The 20320-nt window shown below is 44.0% G+C and overlaps 1 protein-coding gene across 2 annotated transcripts in view; it reads left to right on the plus strand.

Moving 5' to 3' along the window:
* Positions 1-20320, plus strand: part of RETREG1 (reticulophagy regulator 1) — a 126041-nt gene that overhangs the window by 34949 nt on the left and 70772 nt on the right. For both annotated transcript variants that reach the window (XM_080804449.1, XM_080804450.1), the window contains exon 3: positions 2442-2472. In XM_080804449.1, coding sequence (XP_080660575.1) covers positions 2442-2472 — 31 coding nt within the window. The remainder of the gene's footprint in view (positions 1-2441; positions 2473-20320) is intronic.

Here is a 20320-nt window from a genome sequence, read left to right on the forward strand (position 1 = left end):
TGCCTTCTGGACACACCCCGGCCTTCCTGGCCCAGGGAGCGCTCACGCCCCATCCTGCAGGGCCATCCTGTGGCCCGGGCCGAGCTTTCCATCAGGATTTGAATGGGGTGGCCTTGCTCTGAGGACAGCATTGCTCCTGCCCCAAGAGACCAGAAGAACCGGGATTTGGGACTGTGCTTTCCCAGCTCCCCCCCAAGCCTGGGGCCGAAGGAACAGGGGCTGCCCAGGCCTCCTTCAGTGGAGTCGTTGCAGGCAAAGGCCCGTTTGAGCCCTGCACGGAGCTGGCCGGAGCCGCCTCTGCAGACTTGCCAGCCTAGGGCCCCGCTGTGCAGAATCCCAGGACCCCGAGATCACAACCTGAGCCGACGGCAGGCCCTTCACCGACTGAGCCCCTGAGGCGCCCCCCGCCTCGTTATCGTTAATGCCATCTTAGATGCTCCCTAGGACGTAGGTGAGCCCGAGAGTGGCGATCCTTTCAGGTGCGTTAGTCTTTGCGGAACCTACCAGAAGCAGCGTGAGCAGCCTCCAGCTGCTGTGGCTTTCTCACTCACGTCCTGGTGCTGCCTTGAGGGCTCGCTTCCTCTTCCTCCAGGCCCTGGGGAACTTCTCTGCAGCCCTAGGCTGGTCCTCCATCGCCTCCCCCTTCTCTTTCATTATAGAAGAGCCCAGAACTTCCACCACTGGCTCCCTTTAATATTCTATTCGAGTACCACCCTGTGCGGCGGGAGGAGGGCTCAGCGGGTCCCCGCACGGCCACCGGTGGAGCGTTTCCCCCTCTGTCTCTTCATCCCTTCCTCCCGTGAAACCCGCACTGCCCATGTAAGCCCTGTTCTGCCAGCCCCTTGCTCCCCGGGAACCCGCTCGCAGCCTTCAGTGCAGGTGCTGTCCGGCCCAGCCTCTTCGCCCTGCGCTGCCCCAGTCCCGCACGGCCCCAGCCTGCTCTGTGCTCCGTGACTGCGGTGCTCCTGTCCTTGCCGTTGTCAATGTCCTTGTCCCCTTAGCCAGCAACCATACTCCTTTTCCACACTTTTAATGACAGACCGAACAAGCAAACACCCCACAGTGTTATCTGCTTTCTCACTCTTGGAGCCAGTGTTAGCTAAGAAATGTCCTATGAGAGGTGGGTTGTTCATGGTTGACTTTATCCTACTCCCCAACGTCAGCTCAAGGCCTCATGAGAACTCAGAATTCCTTGGATTCTTTTGAATTAATTAGTGCTTTGTTTGACATGTCATCTAACCCCAAATATATGCCACCTAACCCCAAAAGCTTATAGGGATCATAAAAAATCAGACTCTTTTAAAAAGGTGTAGTAGAGGAACAGGATTCTAATATGGTGACTGTAACTGAGCGACAGATTCACCCCCGGGCTTACCGGCAGCCAAGGCAAAAAGGAAAGCTAGACCAACTGAACAATTCTTCTAATAGTCTGATGAAAGAACGCAAGCAATTTTGAGAAACACTTTTTTTTCCCCCTGGGACTCAATTTTAGGAATTTATTGCAGAGATCTTTGATAGGGGATGCTGCAGAACAAAGCGGACACCATCGTTGGCATTCATTTCGTGGGAAAATGCGGAAACCACCTCGAGGCCATTTCTAATACTGCACCTCATGAAGGCAGGCAGCAGGGGCTGTAATACTAAGATATAGTGCGATGAAGAAAGCAAGCCAGCCAAGAAAGCAGATGCTTTATCTAAGTATATATTTTTTTCTCTTGATTTCATTTGAGCCTAGATAAAGCTCAAAATCCCTAAAGAATGAATAGATAAAAATCTCCTTTCTAAAGTAGCAGCTGTCTTGGTTCTTTTGTCTGTACCGTTTTAAAGCCCACCTGAAATGCTGCCTTGGCTATTGGTACTTCCCTGAACAGCCTGATTTTCTCTCTTCCCTGAACTCTCATGGTTTGGGCTTTTTGGGTAGTTCCTACACCACCTGCCCCAGTTCACATGGACTTGAGAGTTTGCCAGGACTGCCCTACTGAACAGTCAAGTCCCCAAGACGGGACCATATGTGATGTAGGGCCCTGTCTCTCACAGCACCTATCCGAGTGTTTTGCATGTAACAGGATCTCAAATATTCATGGACTAATCACTTGCATTATCTATGGTGCCAAAGGTATCCACTGAATGGTCTGATAATTCCTAGCGTTTAAATAGCTCAGCATTTTTTTTTTTTTTTTTTAGATTTTATTTATTTGAGAGAGAGAAAGTGTATGTGTGTGTGCACAAACACGAGCCTGGGGGAGAGGCAGAAGGAAAGGGAAAGGAGACCCATGCGGGACTCGATCACCTGAGATAAAGGCAGACGTTTAACCGACTGAGCCACCCAGATGCCCCTAAGCATTTCATGTTAAATAGCTCGGAATATTTCTAAGTTGAGAAATGCCTCAAGAGAAAAACGCCTCCATTAATGTCTTGCTTTTGGCCTGTCCTTGTTACAGGTGCACAGTTGTGGAGAAGCCTCAGCGAAAGGTAAGGAACTTGGTTTTTTGGTTTTTTTTTTTTTCAATGTTATCACCTAAGAGGAAGGTAGGTAACTGAGCTTCAAAGATGTCCAATGGGTTCAAATCCATCAATTAGTTCTCTCCTTTAAAATTGACTTTATGTTTTAGAACAGTTGAGATTTACAGAAAAATCGAGAAGAGGGTACAGAGTTTCCATATACGGAGACTACCTTCCTTACCTTTCTTCTCTTCACGTAGTAATGTTACATTACCACCATACGTTGTCGTGATTAATGAGCCCATAATCAATATCTTCTTATTAGCTAAAATCCATGCTATGTACAGATTTCCCTAGTTTTCGCCTGATGTCCTTTTCTGGTTCTAGGATCCCATCCAGGATTCCACACGGCATTTCATAGACATAAATTCTTGGGCTCCTCTTGGCTGTGACAGTTTCTCAGACTTTTCTTATTTTTGTTGACCTGGACAGTTTGGAGGAGTGCTAGTCAGACATACTGTAGGGTGTCCCTTTATGAGAATGTGGTGTGCGGTTATGGGTTTGGGGAAGAAGAGCACAGAGGTAAAGTGCATTTTCATCACATTGCATCAAGGGTACGTCCCATTGATGCGATTTATCACTTACGGTGTTCACCTTGACCACTGGGCCAGAGTAATGTTTGTCAGGTTTCACCAAGTTGGTTATTTTAAGCAGGGGAATCTGCTTGGCAAATCAAATGAAGACCAGAAGGCTGTGGATAAAAACAGGATCAGAAAAGTTAAAAATAGAGCTACCCTATGACCCAGCGATTGCACTACTGGGTATTTACCCCAAAGACACAGATGTAGGGAAAAGAAGGGCCATATGCACCCCAATGTTCATAGCAGCCATGGCCACAATAGCCAAACTGTGGAAGGAGCTGAGATGCCCTTCAACAGACGAATGGATACAGAAGATGTGGTCCATATCTACAATGGAATATAATCCTCCAAGAGAAAGGATGAATACCCAACTTTTGTATCAACAGGGATGGGACTGGAGGAGATTATGCTGAGTGAAATAAGTCAAACAGGGAAAGACAAATATCATGTGGTTTCACTTGTTTGTGGAGCATAAGGAATAGCACGGAGGACTTTAGGAGAAGGGAGGGGAGAATGAAGGGGGGCCGCGTCAGAGACGGAGACGAACCATGAGAGACTGTGGACTCCAGGAATCAAACTGAGGGTTTCAGAGGGAGGGTGATGGGGGGATGGATGAGCCCGGTGGTGGGTATTAAGGAGAGCATGTATTACATGGAGCACTGGGTGTTATATGTGAACAATGAGTCATGGAACACAACATCAATAACTAACGATGTATGGTGTCTAATGTAACATAATAATAATTAAAAAAACAGAATCAGAGAGAATGATTTGAAACTGGCTAACGATGGTGCCCCTGTGGCATGTAGGCTCCTCTAGGCACAAACCACCCCTGGCTGGCCTGGCTGGTAGTACGGGGCTTGGGTTCGCGTCCTGCCCACTGCAGACACACCGGACCTCCTTGGGTGTGCGTCTAAGTTTCCTGGGCAAGTGAAGAAATTGAGCTTGTTCCTTAATTTTGGTTAGGGGGACGATGCGACTCGGGGATCTAGTATAATTTCAAGGGAATTTTAAAAGGCACTTTGTGATTTACTGGTACTTACTTTGACTGGTGAAGCTATCAACGGCCTGCTTTTTCCAGAGCCCTTGCTGTCCAAGCCCTTCTAACACAAGTTGCCTGTTTAGAAGCTGTTTGAGTGTTTGATAATCATTTGGAAAAAATAAAATAGTGAGCAGGACCTAGGAACTCACTTTGCCAATACCGGGTTTGGTCAGGGAGTGAGTAGCTCCGTATAATATGGCTTTTTTAAGATTTATAATATTTCACCACTTTGGTAAAGTGCTCATGCACCTCCAGAGAAGGCATTATACTGGAAATAACCCTTTTTTTTTTTTAGATGTATTTATCTCAGTGAGAGAGAGAGGGGCCGAGAGCGAGCACAGGCCGGGGGTTGGGGGGTAGAAGGAAGGGAGAGAAAAACTCCAGCAGACTCCCGCTGAGCGAGGAGCCTAGTGCAGGGCTCAATTTCACAACCCTAAGATTACGACCTGAGCCAAAACCAAGAGTCGATCACGTAACCAACTGCACCACACAGGTGCCCTGGAAATAACCTGTCATTTTAAGGGAGGGTCTCATTCACTTCACAATTACCTAGATATGTATTCAGGTTCATCCTGGTCCCTATCCCACAGCTGATGATCTTGCCAAGTTCATTTCACTCTTGGCCTCAGTTCTTCTCATCCGCTGAGGAGGTGAGAGAGAGAATCATTTCAAAGATCCCCTCCAGCCCTAAAAAGTCTGTAATGCAATTTGAGGTATTAGTGTGTTTGAGATATTGTGATTCATACTAAGAATATAGATTTGGCCTTTGTCGCCAAGTTTGATAGTCACTAAAACTTTTGCAATTTCCTAATTGTCGAGAGAAAGTTGTCTTTTGTTGTGTTAACGAGGTGGCCTTTCTACTGCACCAAGGTCGGGGCTGGCTGGCAGGAAAACCAACCTCGTGGTTGGAGGGTTGGAACTTTCAGTCCTGCTCCCCTTCTCTGGGGAAGGGAGAGGGGCTGGAGGATGAATCAATCACCTATGGCCAGTAATTTAATCGATCGTGCCTGTGGAATGAAGCCTCCATAAAAACCCAAAAGGACAGAGTTTGGAGAGCTTCCAGGTGGGTGGACATGCGATCTGTGTGGGAGCAGTATGCTGAGGGAGGGCACGGGAGCTCCCCACTCTGTCCCTTTACCTTGCCCTATGCTTGTCTTCTTGTTGGATGTTTCTGAGTTACATCTTTTGTAACAAGCCTATAATCTAGTAAGTACAGTGTTTGAGTTCTGGGAGCTGCTGGAGCCAATGAATGGACACAAGAGAGGGGATTATTGGGACCTCCAATCCGTAGCAGGCTGGTCAGAAGCACAGCTGACAGCTCGGTTGCACTTGGCCTCTGAAGTGGGGGAGGGGACGGTCTTGTCTGCCGGAACCTTCACCTGGGGGCTCTGACACTATCTTCAGGTAGATAATGTCACAATCAAGTTGAATTGTAGAACGCTCAGCTGGTGACCTAGAAGAGCTAGGTGGTGTGGAGAAAGTCCCCCTCCTGCCTGCCGCCCATCCCCCACCCATGTCGGAATTGGGACCAGAATTCTAGCTGGTAATTAGAAGTGGGATCAAAGAATCATTCCCGTTTCTTGCCTTTAATTGTCCTGTTACGTTTTTGTTGGACCAGTGACTGTTTAAAAGGGATTTAATCTGCAGTAGAAAGGATACTTTCCGGTATCTTCTCACTGCTTTTTTTTTCCCCAGATTTTTGTTTTTAATTCTAGCTAGTTAACATTTAGTGTGATATTGGTTTCAGGAGTAGAATGTAGTGATTTTTCACTTGCGTATAAGTGCTCATCAAAACTAGTGCCCTAGAGACCCATCACGCCCATCCCCCACCCACCTCCCTTAACTGCATAGTTAGGAGTCTCATGGTTTGCCTCCCTCTTTCTTTTTTTATTCCCCCTCCCATGTTCATCTATTCTGTTCCTTAAATCCCACATTTGAGTGAAATCAGGATACCTGTCTTTCTCTGATTGCCTTATTTCACCTAACATAATACTCTCTAGCTCCATCCATGTCATTGCCAAAGGCAAGTTTTCATTCTTTCTGATGGCTGAGTTCCCGCAGTTTCTCCTGTGTAATTGTATTCTGTTCTCTCTTCATCACAGAGTTGTGAAATTACAATATTTATTCCTCTAATTTCTTTGATTCGGTGTGTTGCTTACGGTGATTCTTGGTGTCTGGTACGGGGCAGTGCTTGTGTTTTTCGTTTTGAAAAATTCAAAACCATTTTATTTGAAGGACAAAATACAGTGCTGTAGGAGAGGATCTTCTGAGGCAGAAAGGTGCTGTTTCGCTCACGTGAGCGTTGTGGATTCGGGTCTTTCTGCTTCCATGGCTGGTTTGCCCTGTCTCAATCTCAGAACGAGCCGGGCCTTCTCTCTGTGGGGCTTTAATTGCCTCGTTTAAAGATCATTACATTCACTGTAAAAAGGTGAAGCAAATAATGGACCATTCTGTCTTTGTAATGCCATTGTAAAGCTTTTAAATTAAAAAGGAACTCCTTGCCAAGGGAACCCTTGTGCGCTGCTGGTGGGAACGTAGATTGGTGTAGCCACTATGCAAAACAGGATGGAGGTTCCTAAAAACTTAAAAATAGAACTGCCCCATGATCCAGCCATCCCACTGCTGGGTATGCAGCCGAAGGAAAGGACATCACGGCCCAAACAGATGCCTGCCGCAGATGTCCTGCAGCAGTATTCACAACAGCCAAGACGTGGAAAGAGCCGAAGTGTCCGAAGGTTGGACAAATGGATACATAGGTATTTCCCTCAACGTTTAGCGTGAAGATGGTGCTGTACATTATGTGTGTAGATTCTCCGGGCATTTAAAGGCTATTCGTAAAGTTCACATGGGTTTTACTGGTAAATAACAATAAAGCCAGCATCTAATTTCTGATGTCGTTAGTAATACAAATTGGGTAATTTTTTTTTTAAGATTTTATTTATTTATTTGACAGAGATCGCAAGTAGGCAGAGAGGCAGGCAGAGAGAGAGGGAGGAAGCAGGCTCCCCGCTGAGCAGAGAGCCTGATGCGAGGCTCGATCCCAAGACCCTGAGACCATGACCTGAGCCGAAGGCAGAGGCTTTAACCCACTGAGCCACCCAGGCACCCCAAAGTTGGGTAATTTTAATCAAACACTACTCATATATCGGTTTTTTGTATGTGGAAAGTTGATTTTGTGAAACTGTGGTTCACAGTGGGTACATTCTGAGAAGGGCACATGCTTGACCTATTTCTTTAATAAACAGTAAGTCACTAACTCTGCGACCTGGACAGGGTGTATCCCGCGCAGTCTGTCAACTGAACCAAATTACTATCTCTTAGGGCTCATTCCCATTATTGAAATGCAGTCTGACCCTTAGTGTCCTAAGAGCTTTTTATTTCTGCACGTGACTCTGGCAGCTGACTGGGTAAAATCGTGTGTTAACAAAGGAGACATTGTGCACACTGCCTTTTAAAAACAGAAAATTGTTTTCATTTTGACCAGGTTTTCCTAAGTATAAATTAGACAGAAATAACTTCACTTGCATCTATCCTGATCATTCAAAATTTCTTTACAGACTTCTTTAATAGTCGGGTATGTTATAACCTGATGAGCTAGTCTTCTCAAAATTCTCATCAAAAATCTTGTTTTATCGGGGTGTCTGGGTGGCTCAGTGGGTTAAGCCTCTGCCTTCGGCTCAGGTCATAATCCCAGGGTCCTGGGATCGAGCCCCTCATCAGGCTCTCTGCTCAGCAGGGAGCCTGCTTCCTCCTCTCTCACTGCCTGCCTCTCTGCCTACTTGTGATCTCTCTGTCAAGTAAATAAATACATTTTTTAAAAAATCTTGTTTTATCATTCAGTGCCAATTTATAGAAAATGTCAGTGTTTTTTTTCATGGCAGCGAAGAGTTTGGAAATTATGGCTGAGAGCGCTGGGATTTTCGAACTGGTATCCATCTCTGGGATCTCGACGCCTCTAGCAGAGGGCCCTTCACGGGAATCGGGAGTGGCTTCCCAGTGATTGGGGAGGACGTCACATCTACTTTGCCTTACCTGGAGTTGACTTCGGAGACATAGCAGAGAATTAACAGTCAGCGTTTCTGGTTTGAACAGAAAGCCAGCAGGGATTAGCAAGAGTTGTGAGCTTTTTGCCTCTATTTTGGTCCAGAGGCGGGGGGTGTTCACCTGCGCTCAGGAGAAATAGCTGTGTGGTCCCACTTCGTGGGATAAAATGCCCTTCTGCCTTGTCAGCTTCCTGATAACTGCCAGTCAGAGCATTCTAGCTGGTTCTATTTTTTTCCAGGGGAAAAGGAGCCAAGAATCTTTGGTTGTAAAACCCGAGTCCTGAGCTTGCCCTGGCTTGTATGCCCAGAACAAACGGGGCATTTAAGTAGAGGCTGTGTAATTAATTAAATCCTTGAGCATGACATTATGTCTCTGTTCAAAGCGAAAAGTCATCTAGCATTTGCTAAATTGTCTCCTCTGAGGAATAGAATTTAGGGCAAAAACTGCGCTTTCAGTATTTATGAATCATCCTTACTCATCAAAATTACATTGACCCGGTGAATTGCTAAGTAAAAAGCCTTGCGTTGTCACATGGTATCTTAAAAAAGTATCTTTTCTCTGCTGCTAGGCACAGCAATGATTTTTGACTTGTGCAATGAAACGGGTCCGTTTTACAGTTTGAGCATTTTTGAATGTGTGTTAAAGTCACCTTGTGACGTGTGTTTCATAACCTTGCCATTGTCCCTTTGTCATAAGGCATCATATTTGAAACCTGGATTTTTTTTTTTTCAATTTAATTTCAGGCAGAACTTATAGACAGGGGGAGCCACATCTCCCTGAGTTTTAAAAAAAATTTTGCTGTGAAGGATACTTTTGTTTGAATTAAATGGGGAAAAAATGATTTATTTCTAGAAAAAAGTATTCCCCTAAAATCAGAATTTGCTGAATTTTAGGATAAGCGTATCTGAATTTGAGTAAGTCTTTGGCTAAAGATGCCTGCACTGGCCTGGGAGCGAAACACTATTGAGATATCTATTCTGCCAAAATAAAAATCCAAACAGGCTTTTATTCCCCCCCCCAAATAATAATTGAGCATTATTCTGTAGTCCTGTATTGCACAATGGAGAGTCAAAGCCCCTTTCTTCCTCTCTGTTGGGAAAGAACAGCCCCATTCAGTGACTGATAGATGGCGAGCTCTCAGCCAGAGCTGCTGAGACTTGGTCTGAAAGTTTCTCTAAGTTCTTCATCCAGATTCCAATCTGTTGTATTCATTTCTTAAAGTTGTGCTTTGAAAATCAGACCAGTTTGAAGATAAGAATGGAGCAAAGGACTCTAAGCAGTTTTTAAAGCTAGTGTGGACGGTGATGCAGAGAAACCTACTGCTTCTCTTTTCGCTATGAGTGGTGCTCCTACATAGAAAATTATTGAAGGGTTTTCAAAAATGCCTCCTGCTAGACATTTAGGGGCTGTCTTTGTGTCTTGGGAGTCTGTCAAACTGAAGTGCAGCCCATGTCCAGAATGTGAATTCAGGAGAAAAGCTTGCCTTGAAATTGACGTGGATCCTTCAACCCAAGGGTACATTTCCCGAAGCATTAAAAATCAAATCAAACAGGAAGTGCATTTCATGGCCCACTGGCTTCATTGACAAGGGCAATCAATGGTTAGACCTGTTTCTGGCTGCATATTCCTTTCATGAGTAACGTAGTCTCCTTATATCCAAGCAGACTTATTGAGTCAAAACATGGACCGAAAGCCAGGGGTCAAGCTATCTGGGTTTGGGAACAGTAGCCCTTAGGTGAGCCCTACATGACTTAAAACTCAAGGCTCTTTAAGTGAAAAGCCCTCAGTATTATGTTTTACTATAATGTATTACTTTTTGCATTTGATAGTTTTTGACATTCCTTCAAATTAATGTGAATCCATAACAATCTCATTTAACGTGAGTTCCATCATCCCCATTTAAAAAATTATTTAGAGCTCCTTTATCTTTGCATAATTAAAGGTATGTGTTCACCGCCATTTCCCATGGCAGAGCCTTGAGTCCCTACAGCCCCTTGATAACAAATGAAAACTCTGACTCTGATCATTTTCACCCATGGTTCAGTTTCTCTTAACCCCACGCTCATTAGGTTTGATTAGGTCGTAGCTTCCGAGTTACTGAGGATTTGAAAATGTGGTTCATTTATAAATGTATTAAACTAAGCTAGACTAATTAATGTTACCTAATAGCATTCTTGCTTCATTAGATTTAAAAAAAAAAAACAGAGAAAGAATGATTAGTGTGTAACAGTTCTCATAACTTTCCTGGCCTATGTCGTGATTATTTGAATATAAATTAAGACTTGCAAGATAGCTGGAAGTTTCTGTCTCCCTCTATTTCTCTTTGTTTCTTTACTTTTTTTTTTTTTTCCTGCCTCTGTGTCTCTATCTCTTGATCTCTCTCTGCCTCTCTTTTTGTCTGTTCTCTGTTTTGGTCTTTTTTTCTCTCTCTCTTTGTCTCTGTTTCTTTTTTTCTATCTCTTCCTCTTTGTCTATTTCTTTCTTTACTGTTCCCAAACATGGTTATGTATAGTCCTTTTCAGCTAGTAGTGTTTAAAATATCCCCCCCCCCATTTAAAAAGTAATACATGCCGTTGAAAACTGAAAATATAGGAAGCAAATGAAGAAGACAACCTAAATCCCTTATAAATCCATCACCCAGAAATTAAACTCACTCTCAGTTTTGCTTGTTTTCTTCCAGTCTTTTCATAAAATTATATATCTCTGTTTGTTCATCACCCATTTTTTCGACGAACATTTACTTAGTGCCTTTATTGCCAGTATTTCTAGGTATTTGTGGAACAAAACACAGCAAACTCTGTCATGTGCTAGTGAGTGAGTCAGAAAATAAATTGCTACCCCACATAATGTTACATGGTGAACCATGTTCAAGGAAACTAAAGCAGAAGAGGTGATGGGGTATAGGGGTGGGCAGGAGGGCCAGGTTGTAATAATTCAGGCAAGCAAAGACGTGACTGAGGATTTTGAGCAAAGCCTAGGAGGTGAGGTTGTGAATTATGTCTGGTCAAAGAGCTTCTTGGGCAGAGGGAACAAGTGCAAGGGTCCTGAGGTAGGAGCTGTATATGAGGGTGATTATTTTTTTATACCACTTAAGTTTTTTTTAATGCAGCCATAGTAACTGAAATAAATGGAATGTTATGCAGTTTATTAGGATCGTATTATAAAGAGTATTTAGCAACCTGAAAATTTACCCATTATTGCTAATTGTCTTAAAAAAAAAAAACCCAAAACTATAGGTTTAAATAGGTACAGAAGGTACAATGTAAGACGTTATAATTATATGCGGATACACATGTGGTATCGCCGTGCGAGGGGACTCCAGGTGGTTTTTATTTTCTTGATTTTGTTTACCCATATTCCATTTCTCTTTCTGTAATGAACATGGCAGCTTTTATCAGGAAGACAGACCGTGAAGGGGGGGAGCGCCCCATCAGGGGGGATGAGGTGTGTGACTGTGGCTGTTGGAGGTGACACACGGAAGTCTGCGGGCCACGTGGCTCCAAGTGCCTGATGGCTCTGACTCCAGAGCTGCCGTCCAGAGACTGGGCTCTGGTTACGAGGGGAGAGACTGGCAGGCCCGTCTTTGGAAACAAAGGTCAGGGCCAATGTCCAGAGAAGCAGCTGGGCTCTGCGGAAGGATGGAGCCTCAGGAATAAGCCAGAGACGCTATGGGGTGGGGCGGGAGTGGGGTGAACTAGGCCAAGTGCCTCTTGACATTAAGTCTCCTAGGATTGGGGTGGAAAAAAGTATGAATGCTTTATTAAGTAATACATGAAAATTATTCATTTCCAAGGTCAGGTGGTATCCAAGGGTTGGGATAAAATTCTTGAATTCTTCCTTTCTGAGGCCCTGCTACAGGCCCAAGGTTGGGCCTCCACATACAGGGGAAGGGACTAATTACGTCTTCTCATGTCTGAAGCATGATCCCAGCGTTTGCTCTTAAGTAAAATTTGGAAACTCATCATATCACCCAGACTGGGATTCGTATCTCTATCCTTATGCTCCAAACTATAGACTTTAGGCAATTCAAACAGGAGTGGAACTGAGAAGGCCTCGTGTCTCTTCTGAACAACCCACGGCTGGGTTGGTGGTCTGTCTGTCTGGCTGTCCATCTATCAGTTATTAATCTATCAGTCTACTAACTTACGCATATTCCGTAATTATACTTTAATGATAATATTTGATATATATTCTGAACAATATAACATACATGTAAGTTGGAGACATTATAATAAAATGAATACACATGAGACTTTCCCTGAGACAGGACGGATGCTGCTCTCTCTCCCTTACCTTCCCCTCCTGCTGCCTCCTCCTGCCAAAGGCAAGAATGACCCCAAATTTTGTGGTCTTCATTCCATTGCTTTAAAAAAAGTGATATATCAGGCGCCTGGGTGGCTCAGTGGGTTAAGCCTCTGCCTTCGGCTCGGGTCATGATCTCAGGGTCCTGGGATCGAGCCCCACATCGGGCTCTCTGCTCAGCAGGAAGCCTGTTTCCTCCTCTCTGCCTGCTGCTCTGCCTACTTGTGCTCTCTCTTTCTCTGTGTCAAATAAATGAAAAAGCAAAACTTTAAAAAAAAAGTGATATATCATGTATATGTGTGTATCTATATATACTGAAATTATATAGACACCTATCCCTAAGATTTTTTTGGAGTCTATAAAAATGATACCATATTTATGTCGTCTTCTAGAACTAACGTCTTAACACTGAATGTTTCTCAAACAGAATAATCCATGTTGCTGTGTATAGCTGTGGTTCGTTCTGGGTTGTTGCTGCATGATATCCCACCCCAGGACGATAGCACAGGTTGTTAACATGTTGTCTTTTCACTGGACTTCTGGCATTTTCTTTCACCAGACTGTCCACTGCTTCTTTGAGTTTCTGAGTTTACTACACGGCACTACTACACATCACAAAAAGAAAAAAAGTAAATGCCCAACACATAAAGTGAATAGTTTCTCAGGCCAGAACACTGCATGTTTGCAAGCGTGTAAAATCTGTTCCAAAACTTGGGCCCAGACCTAGTGTAGATGGTTTCTTGCCACGCGGCCCTGTTGGCACGCTGGCTGCCACTAGAGGGCGTGGGAGGGCGGGGACGGGCCTGTGTCCTGGCAACTAAGAATAACAGGGCTGCTGGTGAAACGCGGCGGCGTGGCTGCCGTGTTTTCCGTACTTGCACATTTCAGGGCAAAGACATGTGCGTTGGTCCTGTTCCAGGAAGAAAATGCAGTGAAAGGTTATGTCTGTCTGTGTACACCTTACCCATGGATAGACACACTTGTTCATGGTTTCTGCTCCTCCTGTGTTAAAATAGAAGGATAAAGAGTCGTGACAAAGATGCATCCCTGGGGATGGGACAGACTGGGTGGGGAGGACATTCACATGCAAACCAGCCCCAGTGACCGTGAGCTCACCACCCTTTTACTGCGTGTTTCTGACGTCTCACGAAGTCTTCTGCATGACCTTTATTGTGTGTTCTCTAGAGTCTCAACCTCCCTCACTTGTCCTTGACTTAGAACTTTCTCCCCTCTTGGACATGAAATGCGTTGATGTCCATCCCCTAATGCCCAGAACTTGTGGGTGACTGTGTGTCTTACACAGCAAAGGGGACTTTGCAGATATGATTAAGTTAAGCTGTTGGCTTTGAGGACAGAGCCCAGGACCATGAGTCAAGGAATGCAGGCCACCTCTGGAAGGTGGAAAAGGCCAGGAAACAGATTCTCCCCGGGAGCTTCTAGAAAGAATGTGGCCCAGCAGACCCACTTTAGAGTCTGATCACCAGAATTCGAGGCTGATAAATGTGTGCTTTTCCTCCACCAAATTCGGTGATTCATTACAGCGGCAACAGGAAACCGTGTTCCTTCTGTATGAAAGAACCACCTTTGTTTAGAAAACATCGAGGGTGCATTTGCCAGCGTACATCTCCACCCACTAAAGAAATGCAGGGTGACCCCAATTTGTGGGAGGAAACAAGGAGGCTTGAGGTGCCAACCAGAGTGGTCGAGTGGACGAGGCACCATACAGGACAGGGAGCCCAGAATGCTCCTACTGGGCAAGTAGGAATAAGAGCTTGGAAAGGGCACATGAGGTCAAGATGGCCAAGAAGGGTCTTGAAGACACCATGCCTAGAGGTCAGGGGCAAGGAGTGTTTCAAGGAGGAGACTGTGCATGGTGCTCTAAGGGCACCAAGGAAGGCCACTGCATTGTACAAAAATATGAGTGTTTGTGGAGAACTTTGTAAATGGTTCCCCATGCTTTTGTTTATACATGTGCAGGAGGCAGAGACTTTTGGGAGTGAAAAACCAAATTAAGGGGCTTATGGATAAAACAAGGGCTGAGAAAATGGAGGTGGGTAGTGTGAACCACACATTTGAAAATATTGGCAGTGGGTGTGTGGAGAGAAATGAATCCGTGAAGAAGGAAAGCCACAGTTTGTTTTTTGTTAAAAATTTTTTTTTTAAATTGTGGTAGAAGAGCCATAATTTACCATGAGTGACCTTTTGTACCTTCTTAGTATCTGGCAGCCATCACCACTGTTGGGTTCCAGAATATTTTCTTACTCGAAAAGGAAGCCCTATCCCCCTTCCCTCTAGCTCCTGGCAAACCACGAATCTGCTTTCCATCTTCATGGATTTGCCTTCTTCTAGATATTTCCCACAAATCGTACAATACACGGCCTTCTTGTGTCTGGCTAGTCTCACATAGCATCGTGTTTTTAAGGCTCGTCTATTCCATATTGGGTGTTAGCTCTTCATTCCTTTCTAGGGCTGAAAAATATTCCATTATTTGGATATATCACATTTCGCTTCTCTGGTCAGCTGTGGATGGACATTTAGGTTGGTTCTGCCTTTGGACTGTGGTGACGGGTGAGCAGCTTGGTTTCTCTTGTTTGGTTTTGTTTTCAGGACAGGGAGGCACGCCCTGTGGGGGAAGAAGAGGTCTGCAGCCAGGCACGACTGCTTCCGTCCAGCAGACGGCACCTTGGACCAACCGCCTGGCTGCTGGGGGCCAGTCTGCACTGTCCTGAGGGGGCAGGATCCTGTCCGAGGAGGGAGGGGAACCTGGGCAAGGGGTGGGCTTTGCTCATCGTCCACGAATCCTATGGGAAAATGGAAGGTAGCATTAGGGAAGTGGACACAGCCCAGAAGAGTGTGCCCTTCACTTGTCATTTTAGTCATGCTCCCTTTCTCATTTATTTTTTAAAGGCGAGAAAGCATGCAGGAAGGAGGGAAATGGGGGGGGCATGTTATTATTTAGAGGTATCTGGTAAAAGGAGGCAAAAATGCGTGATACAGTATCCATATTGGGTAGATTGCATTGCCTGTGTGCTATTTATTAGTGGTTTTTTTGAAGGCTATTCTTACTTGTTCCTGTTTTTAATACCTGAACAACTGGGAGAGAGAACTTATAATCCTGTAGTCATTTGGCTTGTATTCTTAGAGTATTTTTAAACGCTAACTTTCAGAGCCATCTAATGTCACTTTAAAACACAAGAAGGGCTTCCGGTATTCATTTCTCCTGATCTGTAGGTTTTAGATTGTGAATAGTATTTTTACTTCCACTGAAAATACACTCCCTCCCCCTCCCCCCCGCCCAATTTCTTTCTTGATGTTTGCCTAAATTTTTTTGGTCAGTTGTCATTATCTTTATTAAAATAAGCGCGGATATTTTCAGTCATGACTTAAGAGTCATCTGCTATGGAGAGAAAACTGTCTGAATTCCGAAGCTTATTAAGCTGAACATCCTCAAGTCAGAAATGGATGTGTATTTTGAATAAATTGCACATTTAAATACTTTTTTTTTTTTTCCCCAGAGACTAGATTCAAATGAAATCATCTTGCTTTAAAGGGCTTTTCATGGCTGCAGCAGGCTGGGAATGTGTAATAAAGATTCAGTAATTGAGAAAATTTTTAAATGAAGACTCAGTAATTAAAAGAAAAGAAACTTGTGTTTCTGTTTTATTTTATTTTTTTTAAAAGATTTTATTTATTTATTCATGAGAGACAGAGAGGGCAGAGGCAGAGAGAGAAGCAGACTCCCCACTGAGCAGGGAGCCCAGTGTAGGACTTGATCCCAGGACCCCTGGGATCATGACCTGAGCCGAAGGCAGACACTTAACTGACTGAGCCACTCAAGCTCCCTGAAACTTGTATTTTTAAATTGAGAAATTGATCTGAAACTGATTTGAGGTCAAAACAAGAGTGTCCTAATCTAGGTCTTCATGAAACTGGGATAGAAAAGACTGCTCTTCTCCACAGTCTTGCTTACATATAGCTAGGTGATTGAGTTGGACCATTTGTACTTGCCTAATGGAAGGGGGGAAGGGATCTTGGTTTGAAGAATTTGTTTGTGCTCTTTGTGGAGGACACATGGGAAATAAATTAGAGACTGACTTAGAAGGTTGGCTTTGTTCCTTGATCAAGGCACAAGAGTCCTCAACATTGAAAGACAATATGGCTGGTAACTTTTCTCATGCTGGTTAGACTATGGGATTGATAGTAGCAAGAAGATATTTAGCTAAACCCTTGAAGAAAATTCTTTCTTTTGGTACTTCCCAACTGATTTCTGGAACAGAAGAAAAGCTGTTTCCGGCTAAGTAAGTGTTTTCGAGAAGTAGAGAGAGGCAGGGAAAAGTTGACACTGTTCCTTTTACCAGAGCTGAGACTCTCATCAATGCTGTGTCTACGCCTTTGTCTGAGCTCACCACCTAGACTTTGTGGGAACTCTTGGCCCAAGATTCTCTCTGTGCCCCTGTCCCTCATTTTGCCCTTTTAAACTTAATAATGAGGGGAAATAGAGGGGATTCACTGATTGATACGATTCATACAAATGCAGATTTAGAGAGCAGGGTGAAGCTATAGGCAGTCCAAGCCTGGAAAATATCTTTATGAAACAAAATCGTAATGATAAGCTGTCCAGTACTCCGAGTTCTCAGTCCCGAGGGATTATTGCTAGTAGCTTTTGGTTAAATAGTTCTAACACCTCATGACCCTCCTTTTTAGATACAAAGAAGAAATGTTCTATTTCATGTTCTTTTTTGGATACTCTTTCCTGTCTGTTACCATTGTGTTCTGGAACTCCTGAATTACATCGTTAGTTTGAGGGATGTTGTGAATACTTGGGTGTGGGTCATGGGTCATGAGCTGTTTTCAGGCACATGCTGCCTTCACTCCTATTTTGACACCTTTGGAAGATAACTTGACAGCCATGGGTCTGACATTGCGGTAAGGTCTGAGAAGAAGTGGGAGTCAAATGGCTAGGTCACGTAACATCAAGACAGTATCAAGAGCAAAGTCATTAGCCAGTCCTGATTACCGTCCCCTCTCCCAGCCCTCCAGTCTGATAGATCCTGGCTCCTTTTCCATGTTATATAGAATTAGAAAATGCAGACAAAATATAAAAGTGGCTCTATATAAAATATTGTTGGTCAAAAAGGCTGTAATACAGTGCCTTCAAGATCTTCTAAATATATATATATATGCCATGGTTCTCCGATTGCCATACTTTTCTCTTTACAGAGTAAGGAGCTATCATGGTCACGTATTGCTGTGTAATAAGCATACCGATCTCAGGGGCGCACAGTTAGCATTTGCTTCTTGCTCGTGTATCTGTAGACCAGCTGGGGTTCATCTGGTTTGGGCTGGACGTGGCTCCAAGCTTTGGGTGTATCTAGGCCTCCTCCTCAGCCTTTCGGCCTTTCGGCCTTGTTGAATTAGAGGCTATCCAAGGCAAATTGTTCTTAGGAACAAAGACTGTAGGAACCTAAAAGGGCAAACCCAACCATGCATGCACATTTCAGGCTTCTCCCTGTTAATTTCCAGTTGGCCAAAGGAAGTCATTGATCAAGGAAGTCAAAGGGGAAAATACATCCCCTTTCTATAGGCCGTGACAAGGGTGTGGACATGTAACACTACTACAGGGTTTAAAGAATTGTGACTCATAATTTGGTCTAGCATTAGGGTTTTTTATTATTAGGTTAGGATATTTTTCATATGGTTATATTGGTTTTTATTCTATGTTCCAAATATTTTTTGATGTTGTGTATTTTTTTCACTTATAGGATAAAAGCTTTTAAGTCCAGTTTCCCTATTTATTTGTTTTTTTTCTTTTTTTTTTTTTAAAGATTTTATTTATTTATTTGACAGGCAGAGATCACAAGTAGGCCGAGAGGTGGGCAGAGAGAGAGGAAGGGAAGCAGGCTCCCTGCTGAGCAGAGAGCCTGGTGCGGGGCTTGATCCCAGGACCCTGGGATCATGACCTGAGCCGAAGGCAGAAGCTTTAACCCACTGAGCCACCCAGGCGCCCCTCCCTATTTATTTCTGAAGATAGCTACTTTAACCACCTTTTCTTAACCCTTAGTATTTATAGGAACTTCTTGGATTTTTGCCATAATTGTTAGTTTTACCCAGCACAAATTTTAAGGAATTTACTCAGTTCCTTATTACTCTTCTATCTTTCCAAACCAGAACCATTTTACCAACTAATAATTGGAGGATATGAAATTATTGGCAAATTTAACATTGTGGTGGTACATATGTGTGTGGGTTCATATATTCAGAGCTGAAGGGATTTTTTTGTTTTTTTTTTAGAGAGAGCGACCAAGCACATCCATGTGTAAGTGGGTTGGGGAGGGACAGAGGAGAAGAAGACAGAGAATCTTTTTTTTTTTTTTTAAGATTTTTTTATTTATTTGACAGAGATCACAAGTAGGCAGAGAGGCAGACAGAGAGAGAGAGAGGGAAGCAGGCTCCCTGCTGAGCAGAGAACCCGATGCGGGACTTGATCCCAGGATCCTGAGTTCACAACCTGAGCCGAAGGCAGCGGCTTAACCCACTGAGCCACCCAGGCGCCCCAAGACAGAGAATCTTAAGCAGCTTGTCTCCGCACCCAGTGCGGAACCCGACACGGGACTCAATCTCCCAACCCTGAGATCATGACCTGAGCTGAAACAGGTCAGTGGGACAATGAACCGACTGACCAACCCAGATGCTCCTAGAGCTGAAGGGTTTTCTGAAAGCTACTGTAATTATAGGACTGACCACTGAACATATTATATATCTTTATATTTACAGAAGGGTCTCATTATACATACTGAAAGGAGAACTTAGAAGAACCAGATACATTCTTTAACAAAATCATCCACCTATCTGGAGCCCAAATTAATGTTGCTAAAAAAGGAGTTACTGTTTTGGGATCATAAGTTCCCATCGTCGGTAACACACTCATGGTTATTCAGCAAAGTTAACGAGAGCAGCGGTTGTGGGCTAAGCTCTGTGAGCGGAAGAGAGTGAAGGTAGACTGTATTAAAAATGTCTGTGTATTTGGAAGAAACCAAATTCCCCTGTTACCTGGTCAGGAGCTCATTCGCCAGCTACACTTTCTTGCGATAAAATATCTTTTATCCCGGGCCTGACTCTGAAATGTTTCACTTGAACTTCCTGTGATATTTGTAAAGGAAAGAAACACTTGACCAATGTCAGTTTTTTGGTTGTGAATAGAGAAAGGGAGGTGACAGTTCCCATGGTCACCCTGTAGCGAAGTCTCTAATAAAGCCTTGCTTTTTTGGATCCCTGATTAAACTTTGGGGTCCGTTTCCCTGTCAGCGTCTCGAGCATGAGGCAACAGCTCCATTCTTCCAAGACGCCTGCTGCGTGGAAGTCACTCTGCTGGACATCTAGCATAAGACCGCCATTTACGTCGGGATTTCACTGTATTTCCCTTGATGTTGGAACAAGGGAGAAGGTCTCAAATGCCAGGGAGGTGGTAGAAATAATAAGAGGCTTGTACATTGTCAGGCATAGTCAAAGCTGTGTCAATTCACTTTTCATATGATTCCTAAGAGATTCCATAGCTGTTTGTTCTCCATAAAGAGAGCCTGCGGGCAGCAGGATAAAAAGAGCTGGGGGTATTACATCATCAGAAAGTGTTTTCATTGGTGCATCATGCCTTAGGAAGAGGAAGTCCTCGATTATATTTAGTTTGATTCTGTTTTGCTCATTGAAATGATAATCTTAAGACAATGTAAGAAACAGAGGCAGGATATTTGAAGGCCACCAGATTTTTTGTGCTCACATCGATGATATTTCAAAACTGGGGTCTACTGTTTGCATGTATATCAGCATCTGTGTTTTCCAATCAGCTATAATA

The sequence above is a fragment of the Martes martes genome (assembly GCF_963455335.1).
Source record: "Martes martes genome assembly, chromosome: 5".
NCBI classification, from domain to species: domain Eukaryota; kingdom Metazoa; phylum Chordata; class Mammalia; order Carnivora; family Mustelidae; genus Martes; species Martes martes.